Genomic DNA, 10,204 nt, shown 5'->3' with positions numbered 1-10,204 from the left:
GCACCCGGAGGAAACCCACGCAGACACGGGGAGAACGTGCAAACTCCACACAGTCAGTCGCCTGTGGCAGGAATTGAACCCAGGTCTCTTGCGCTGTGAGGCAGCAGTGCTAACCACTGTGCCACCGTGCCGCCCACTCAATAGATGTCACCATCTATTTTCCCCCTACATTCTATATCTTCCATATCCTTTTCCATAGGAAACACTGATGCATAATACTCGTTTAGTATCTCCCCCATCTCCTGCGGCTTCACACAAAGGCCGCCTTGCTGATCTTTGAGGGGCCCTATTCTTTCCCTAGTTACCCTTTTGTCCTTAATGTATTTGTAAAAACCCTTTGGATTCTCCTTAACCCTATTTGCCAAAGCTAGCTCATGTCCCCTTTTTGCCCTCCTGATTTCCCTCTTAAGTATACTCCTACTGTCTTTATACTTTTCTAAGGATTCACTCGATCTATTCTGTCTATATCTGACATATGCTTCCTTCTTTTTCTTAACCAAACCCTAAATTTCTCTCATCATCCAGCATTCCCTAGACCTACTAGCCTTTCCTTTCATATGCCACAATGGTGTTAGTACCTCAATTTATATAAATTCATATAAGTTTATATAAATGACTTGGACGAAGGGTATAGTCACCAAATTTGCTGATGATACATGGATAGTTAGGAAAGTAAGTTGTGAAGAAGGCATAAGGAAACCACAAAAATACATAGATTGGTTAAGTGAATGGGCAAAGATCTAGCAAATGGAGTATAACATTGGAAAATGCAAAATCATTCATTTTGGCAGGAAGAATGAAAAAAAGCAGCATATTATCTAAATTGGGAGACATTGCAGAAATCCAGGATGCAGAGGGATCTGAGTACCCTCATGCACAAGATGTTAGAATGCAGCTACAGTCAGTAATTTGGAAAACTAATAGAATGTTCTCATTTATTGCAATAGGAATCAAGTACTTAAGTATGTAGGGGGAGGTTATGTTTTAGTTAGACAAAGCACTGGTGACATCACAGCTGCAGTACTGAATACAGTATTGGTCACTTTATTTAAGGAAGGCTATAAATGCATTGGAAGCAGTTCAATGTTTATCGGACTAATACCTCGAATGGCTGGGTTGTAATATGGGGAAAAGTTGGACAAGCAAGACTGCTGGAATTTAGGAGAGTAAAAGGTGACATGGTTGAAACATATAAGATCAATAAAACATACATGAACGGTTTTCACATGGTGAATGTGGAAAGGGATGTTTCTTTTTGTGGAAGAATCTGGGAATAGGAAGTCATATTTTAAAAATATATCCTTTAACACAGACGGCCTTGAGTTTTTGGAGGTCTCTTCCTGAAAAGCTGGTGGAAACAGGGAGTCCTTGAGTATTTTTAAGGGAGAGGTAGACAGATTCTTGTTAACAATAGGTGAAAAGATGATCAGAGCTAGACAGGAATGTGGATTTAAGGTTGAAATCAGATCAACCATGGTTTATTGAATGGACAAACAGGCTCCGAGGACTAAATGGCCTTGTCCTGCTCCACATTCCTATGTAAAAGTTTCAAAACCATTTCTCTTTTTTTTAAAGCAGTGCTCAAGCTCTGTACAACCAAGACTTTCCATTTGGTACAATTTGGATTCAGAGTAAATAATTAAACATCCTGTACCACCCAGGGCACTGATAGAATAGTCACTGGACCAGTAATCCAAGAGCCTGGCCTGGTCTGTCCTGAAATATAGGGTGGGATTTTAGCAGTCTTGGGCATTAGGAGATCACAGGGGAGAAAGGGGAGTGGGAAGACCAGGGGCAGACAGTCAATTAAAGGCTCTATTGAGGGTAATTTTCCTCGGGCACTGGTATTTTCTGCTAAATAAATAAGTGGTTCAATACTGTCGAGAATTTAGAGAAATAATTCATTAGCTGTACTATTCTCTATATGGATCCAGGCTCCTGAAATGGCCGAGCAAGCCATTCACTTCTATCAAAACCATCATCTTTGGATGGACCAAAACAGAAATTACTTGAAATCTCAGTAGGTCTGGCTGAATAGAGTCATAGAGTCATAGAGATGTACAGCATGGAAACAGACCCTTCGTCCAACCCATCCATGCCGACCAGATATCCCAACCCAATTTCTGATGTTAAATTATATCATGCATTGCCTCCTTCAAACAAAATGTTATCAATTTTATAAGATTGAACCAGAATGTATATTGAATTCTAGGACTTTGAGTACATATAATAGTGAACATGGATCATTTACTTCCTGATATATGCATGACACCTTTACTACTGGTCTCACCTTATTTTAGTATGATACTTAAAGCAAAGTGCTCTTTTAATATGATGGGTGTCTTCAAATTTGCTGTTATGCATTTATCTGCATTCTTTTAATAATGAAAAAATGCACATAAAAACATTATTTGTAGCAAGATTTTCCTGAAATTTCCTAAAATGCCACTACAAAAAGTTGCAGTTAACCATGTTTTAAGAATCAAAACTGGATGATGTACTGATTATTTTGCATGATTAAGGTAAGGAGGTAAAATGGCTTCAGGGGTTTTGAGCAGAATATGCAGATTCCTTCATTTTCTCTTATGTGCCTGATTTTATATTGAAAGATTGGACTGGAAAAAGGTAATTAAATCTGCTGGTTAAGTAAGTACAATTGACCCTGTTCACTCAAGTCCTAGAATGCTTCTCCTCACTCTGACATTATCATACAACACTTTCAACAACTTGCTCTGCAAAAGATTTTAAAAATGCAATCTGCATGAAAAATGCCATTTAATGCTCTCCTGCAAATAATCATCCTGTATTGTGCATGTACATACAAGTATAATTTGCAGCTCGATGAGTAAAGTAGCAAATGTAAAACGAAAATATCAGAAATATTCAGGCAGCAGCTGTGAAAGGTGATTTTAATGGAAGAACTATGAAAAATTCGGATATGCAAACCAGTTTTAATGACCTAGTGTGGTACGGAAGGGGTGCTGTGCTACCACAAGTACTGCCTCTTTAATGAGCCATTAAATTGTAGCCTGTCTACCCTCTGTAGTAGACACAGAAAAGACTTAATATTGAAAATGAACCAGTGTGCTGTCACACATGTCCCCCGATTGTACTCTGGCCCTGATAGTTATCAGCATGATAATGATCAAATATCATCATCGACATAATGAAGACTGGTGATCTGGGTTGTTATCATGTTGCAGATAGTGTGTTTGCTGGGGGCAATTTTGCTGATGCATTTCTGAAGTGACGATGGCATAGGGGAAATTTTGAGATTTAAAGGAGATATAAAGGCACACCACTGGGGGCACAGTGAGAGCATCCTTCCTCTGAGCTGGGAAGCCTGTATTCAAGTCCTACCTGTGCATACGCATATCTTAACATGCTTCAACCGGACAACGAAAAATGTCAATGGAACGCTCACATTTTTAGAGGAAGTACCCGCAGGGGAACGAGTAGAACAAAAGGAGAAGTCGAGAAGGGGCACTGGACCCCAACGTTAACTCTGATTTCTCTCCATAAGTACTGCTAGATCAGCTGAAATTTTCCAGCAATTTCTAGTTTTAGAGTCAGAGTCATAGAGATATACAGCACAGAAATAGACCCTTCAGTTCAACTTGTCCATGCCGACCAGATATCCCAACCTAATCTAGTCCCATTTGTCAGCACTTGGCCCATATCCCTCTAAACCTTTCCTATTCATATGCCTTTTAAATGCTGTAATTGTACCAGCCTCCACCACTTCATCTAGCAGCTCATTCCATACACACACTGCCTTCTGCGCGAAAAATCTGCCGCTTGGATCTCTTTTATATCTTTCCCCTCTCACCCTAAACCTATGCTCTCTAGTTCTGGACTCCCCCACCCCAGGGAAAAGATTTCATTTTTGTGTCAGATCTGCTGCATTCTTTGCTTTATAAAAAAAGTAGATTAGTGAAGTGGCCGTTCAGCTGGCGCGATGAGGGGTGGAGTTGAGCAAGAAACAGTGACTCACCTGACCACGTAAGTGACCTCCAACCCATCCTGGGGGGGCTAGGCTGGAGCTATTTTCCCTGGACCATTAGAGACTGAGCGGTGACCTTATAGAGGTTTATAAAATCATGAGCTGCATGGATAGGACGAATAGGCAAGATCTTATCCCCAGGGTGAGGGTGTCCAAAGCTAAAAGGCATAGGTTTTAGGGGAGAAGGGAAACATATAAATGGGACCTAAGGGGCAACTTTTTCATGCAGAGGGAGGTGTGCAAATGGAATGAGCTGCCAGAGGAAGTGGTGGAGACTGGTTCATTTAAAATGTATGAAAGGCATCTAAATGGGTATATGAATAGAAAGTGTTTGGAGGGATATGGGCCAAATGCTGGCAAATGGGACTAGATTTATATAGGATATCTGATCGGCAAGTCTAAGATCAGGTCATGAGGAAATATTAGGACTGATGAGCTAACATTCAGTTAAATGCACGTATTGAGGAACATCTTAAAGGAGGAGACAGAGATAAGGAGAAGGAAAGGGTCAAGGAGGAGATATCAGTGTTTAAACCTTTTATATCTGAGATGATTAAAATTCAGAATTTGCACAAAGCCAGTATTTGGATCGGAGTAAAGTTGGAGTTAGTTGAAAATGTGTTGCTAGAAAAGCACAGCAGGTCAGGTAGCATCCGAGGAGCAGGAAAATCAATTTACCTGCTCCTCGGATGCTGCCTGACCTGCTGTGCTTTTCCAGCAACACACTCTCAGCTCTGATCTCCAGCATCTGCAGACCTCGCTGCCTTAAAGTTGGAGTTAGTTACAGAATTTATCAGTAATTTTTTTTAACTTCATTCTTTCACTGGATGAGGGCATTGCCGGCGAGACTAGCATTTGTTGCCTGTCCTGAATTGCTACTTGAACTTAATGGTTTGTTCAGCCATATCAGAGGGCACTTAAGGGTTATACAGAATGCTTTGTGCCTGGAGTCACATATAGGCCAGACCAAGTAAGGATGGCAGATTTCCTTCTGTAAAGGATATTAATGAACTAGATGGGAATCTACAACAATTGATGGTGGCTTCATGATCATCATTACTGTGACTAGCTTTATATTCCAGATTTAATTAAATTAATTTAAATCCCATGAACTTCCCGGCTGGGCTTGAAACCATGTCACCCAAGAATAAGCCTGGGCTGCTGCACTAGTATCTTAGAGACATTACCACAATACCGTTGAATATAAATAATCTAGATTCCTAATGAATGAAGTATTCAATTTTAATACATGAACTTCATTTGTATCATAGTTTGCTGGTGCCTTTTGTTTTGGTCTCTTTTTTGACATGTACTCCACGGAACCTTGGGTCTCCATATCAATTTTAAACACTATCTAAAATGAATACATTTTAAGTTGCTGTTTCTGTGGCATCTGATTGGGATATAACCAACAATTAAACTACTACACGAGGACAGCTCCCTGCCCAACACCCCAGGTCTGTATAATCCAAACAGGACAAGCCAGCAACATAAGAGTTGAGCTGCCTGAGTTCATGAATTGGGGTGGAACTAGTCCAATGCATTCCTAGTCACTGGCACATGAGCTTGGCCCAGACTATCTTTTAATTAGTCCTCAGTGTGGTTTGTCCTATATATTTCATTTTCCTGCTTGGAGTCCCTACCTCTGGTGCAAGTTTAATAAGGAATATAAATAAGCATAAGTTCAGAACTGTAACAGAGCATAATTCCTGTCAAGTAGCATTGCAGAAAATGGTTCCATTGTGTTGTGTTGTATTGCCCCAATTTTATGTTGGCGAGGCTTGGCTGGAATTGTCTCAACATTGACAGTTGGCCCAGGAAAACCAACTGTCTCTGTGAGCCACACAGTCACTTCGGCACATTAAGAGCTTTATTAATCAAGGAGGTTGATTGTAACTTTTCAGTCGGCCTCCAGTTCCCTGTACACCTGGTTGGAGATGAACCCACACTGAGCCATATACCAGAAAACTGTCTTATATTTTGAAATCAAAGTTGCAAAGAGAGTGACTGAGAGGATAACTTCAGTTTGAAACACCTGCTCATTTACTTACATTGCTGTGACTGGACGTTCCTTAGAAGCTGTAAAACCTCTCATTGGCCTTGTAGCTTGGACAGTGTCTCTATTGTTGTATATGCATCTTACCTTTGAGAGAATTCACTTTCAACAATTCCATGTGCTTTGCATATATAAGGTCACGATTCTGTCTGACAATCTGCTGTGAGTCTGCAAGCTGTACTTAACGCCAATCTGTTGTTTTACTGTAAGATCTGCTTCCTAACTTACAATGCATAATACATAATATATCGTAGCTCCAGCTGTTTTAAATCAAATAATCAATGAAGTTAATCAATCAGTTTATTTAGTGCAGTCTTACTAATTCAAGGAAGCTATATAAATATAACCTATTATTGTCAGAGAAGCAAATAGATGGAAATGTGTTGCTGGTAAAGCGCAGCAGGTCAGGCAGCATCTAGGGAACAGGAGAATCGACGTTTCGGGCATTAGCCCTTCTTCAGGAACACATTTCCATCTCTGATCTCCAGCATCTGCAGACCTCACTTTCTCCCCAGAGAAGCAAATAGGCCCAATAATGTCTATTGTAATTCTTGATGGATGCAATAACTTGTGCATTTCAGGTACTCATTTGTAAGTGTCATACAAATTGATTAATGATCAAGAGTTGGTGACTGTGTACAATTTGCACTTAATTATAATAATCTTTACTCAGTATACATGATATATAAAGAAGAGCTGGTATAAGAACAGTACCCATTCTTGCACTTATCAGGACAGCACAAGAACATCAGTTCTCACAGGGAATGATCATTTATACTGCAAAGGAAGATGGTGCTGATTGGTTTACAAGTGCAGCCTAATTGGTAGAGACAGTGCTGTGGAGAAAGTGTCAAGGGAACAGTTAACTGACTATATTTTATTCAAATTCAAACCAAAAAAATTGGCTTTGCTGCAGACATAGCCATGAGGAATGCACATGGAACTGGCAAAACATTCAATGTGTGCACATGTTCCTTATGTTTGCAGAGGACAGGGCCCTACATGCAAATAGTTGTTGCTTCTAACATATACATGTGAGCCAATACTATTAGCATTACTGATTGTTGGCATAGCTAACTAGTGTAATGTAGCAGTACATTTCAGTAGTGGGCAGCACAGTGGCAGTGGGCAGCCCGGTGGCACAGTAGTTAGCACTGCTGCCTCACAGTGCCAGAGACTCAGGTTCAATTCCTGCCTCAGGCAACTATCTGTGTGGTGTTTGCACATTCTCCCTGTGTCTGCGTGGGTTTGCTCTGGTTTCCTCCCACAGTCCAAAAATGTGCAGGTTAGATGAATTGGCCATGCTAAATTGCCTGTAGTGTTAGGAGAAGGGGTAAACGTAAGGGAATGGGTCTGGGTGGGTTGCTTTTCAGAGGGTCGTTATGGACTTGTTGGGCTGAAGGGCCTGTTTCCACACTGTAAGTAATCTAATATATTAAATTCAAAAAGATGAATTAATGTCATGTTACATCAGCAAAAAAAACTTATTTCTCTTTTGACGATTAATGTTTATCACAAGCTATGCATATTGGTGTATAAATGTCTGGCTGAGCAGACAAAATTTAGGAATTCAGAATGGAGCCTGATTCCTCTGCAGAATGGAAGGAAAACTTTTCAAGCCATCATGCTTCTGCTAGGTCTTTGTAAAATCTATTCAATTTGTTCCACCCATTTTTCATTTCTGGCATAAATTTAACACTCATTTGGAAGTTGCTATTGAATCTGCTTCCACATACTTTCTGATCATGCATCTCAGATCATATCAACTTGCTTCACATTAATAATATTTTTTGTCATTTAAGTAATTCCATCACCCTCCTGTCATACAACATGGTAACAGATTCTTCAGTCCATGCCAAATGTAATCCCAAACTAAACTAGTCTCACCTTCCTGCTCCTGACCCATACCCTTCCAAACCTTTTCTATTCATGTATATATCCAAATGTGTTTAAACATTGTGATCATACCCATATCTAGTATTTTCTCAGGAAGTTTATTCCACATATGAACCACCCTCTGCAAAATATTTGCCTCTCATTTCTTATTTAAGTCTCTCTCCTCCCATTTTAAAGATGTACCATCTAATCTTGAAATCCCCCATTCTAAGGAAAAGACAACAATCATTAACTCTGTCTGTACCTCACATCATTTTATAAGCTTCTGTCAGGTCACCTCTTAACTTCCTATGCTCCAGTGAAAGAAGTCCCCGCCTATCCAGCCTTTCTTTATAACCCAAACCTTCTATAATCAGCTACATCCTGGTAAATCTCTTCTCCTGTCTGCTATTCCCACCCATTCCTGGCCTATTAAGACATTTCTTCCTGAGGTTCTTTCTTTGCCGTGAGATCATGCCATTTGGACATTTGGCCTACCCCAAAAACCACTCTTGGGAATCCAGCAAGAAGGTGGAATGCCTGAGGAAAGAGGCACATTCTCTGTGGAGTCAGCGTGAATAGACCTCTGACATGTCGCATCTAAATATCAAAGCATCGCAGGGAGAACTGTAAGACCATAAGACATAGGAGTGGAAGTAAGGCCATTCAGCCCATCGGGTCCACTCTGCCATTCAATCATGGCTGATGTGCATTTCAATGCCACTTACCTGCACTCTCCGCGTATCCCTTAATTCCTTGCAAGATTAAGATGTCAGCTCTTAAATAGAAAAGCACAGAAAAGCAAATGAGCTACTTGTAAGAGAATGTTTAGTTATCAAATAATTTGGGCTAGCCTCTGTTGTATAAGGCAATAATGATCCAGAAGAGTTAATGTTGGAGATTGCATTGAGTTTCGCTAAGCTGATGATGCCACACAATTTTGAGTGAGGACATTAGGAGAATTGCTTGGAATCCTGAAGAGGATCAATGTTTAATCTATGTCTCCCAATAGTTTAGTAACAATGTCAATATAGCTAATGTAACTTGCAGGTAATCATATGGTAAACAGCATCTTGTCAACACAAAAGCCTCTTCTTGTCAATACTCACGAGTGCTTGTTCTTCTACACTGAAAACAAAATAGCTCCTTAGACTTAGCAAAGGAAAGATAAATCATGACAGCATCCATTTTACTCACAAATTCCACTGATGATCAATGGTGGACATCATTACTTAAGACCAAAGGACGCAATAATAAAAAAGATGTTCATTTGTCCCAGTTGAAGGAACTTCCAGACCACCAAGTGAGTTTACTACTTGAAGAGCTACTCACACAGATAGTCAGCAGCTGTTATTGCTTAAATAAATAAGCGGTCAGCTGATACTAGTGGAGAGAACAAGAGACATCCAACAGAAGATGCTCAAGCCTTTATTCCAGACCTGGTGACGCAGTGTGCATTAGAAAGTGCTTATAGACCAGTCACACTGGGTAGTTACAGATTCCATTAGGCCATGAGGATCTGTGGGACCATTCCCTGTTCGAGGTCCAGCAATCAACAGAGACTACACATTAAGCTAAAACTCACTGCTGGGCAAGAGGGATAGCTTGAACCTAGTATGCCAAAAATCAGGCTGAAGTAAAACAAAACTTGCAGTTCACAATGAGTAATGCTGTCATTAGGAGCAGACACCACTATGACTACTGTAGGAAAATCAGGGACCATAGAAGTGCTTTACACTGAGGTTGTAGCACTGGGAATGTCCCATATCATAGATAGTGGCAAAGGGGGGCATTTAAAACTTAAAGCAGACAGAGTCTAACAGAAAAAAGTCTTTTAAGGCTGCGATGCAAGTGGAAGACCCTTAATTTAAATCACACCTCTGGTGGGAAGTATTTTCTAAGGCCACAAGGATCAGATTTTATTTGGGAATAACATAGAAAGGATAGGTATTGTGTTTTAACCCTTGACTGTGGAAAATCATCTATTTTGTCCATATAAAATCAGAAAATCTCAATTTAGCTTGCAATTGGTGGGAAGCCTCCAACTTGAATACAAATTCTAGGAAAGCCTCCAGTGAGCTGTGCAGTTAACTAGCATTGCTATATGACAGAATTAAAAAGTACTGGAAGGAGAAGGTTGTATCATTGCTGTATAGCACTGCTTAAAAGCGTTATGATAATGAAAATAAAACAGCATTGTCATTTACAGAAGCAAATGCTTTCAAGGAAAAGGGATTACTGAAGCATTGAGAATGTGCAAACTAAAAAAA

At 40.1% G+C, this 10,204-nt stretch overlaps 1 protein-coding gene across 1 annotated transcript in view; it reads right to left on the bottom strand.

The window, feature by feature from the left end:
- Positions 1-9,236, bottom strand: part of kera (keratocan) — a 44,547-nt gene extending 35,311 nt beyond the window's left edge. Inside the window, exon 1 of the mRNA XM_043708853.1 lies at positions 9,132-9,236. Coding sequence (XP_043564788.1) covers positions 9,132-9,163 — 32 coding nt within the window. The 5' untranslated portion in view covers positions 9,164-9,236. The remainder of the gene's footprint in view (positions 1-9,131) is intronic.
- Positions 9,237-10,204: the final 968 nt, after the last annotated feature.

This window comes from Chiloscyllium plagiosum, chromosome 19 (assembly GCF_004010195.1).
Source record: "Chiloscyllium plagiosum isolate BGI_BamShark_2017 chromosome 19, ASM401019v2, whole genome shotgun sequence".
Lineage (NCBI taxonomy): Eukaryota > Metazoa > Chordata > Chondrichthyes > Orectolobiformes > Hemiscylliidae > Chiloscyllium > Chiloscyllium plagiosum.
Note: the sequence above shows the minus strand (reverse complement) of the source record. Positions and strands in the feature narration are given on the sequence as shown.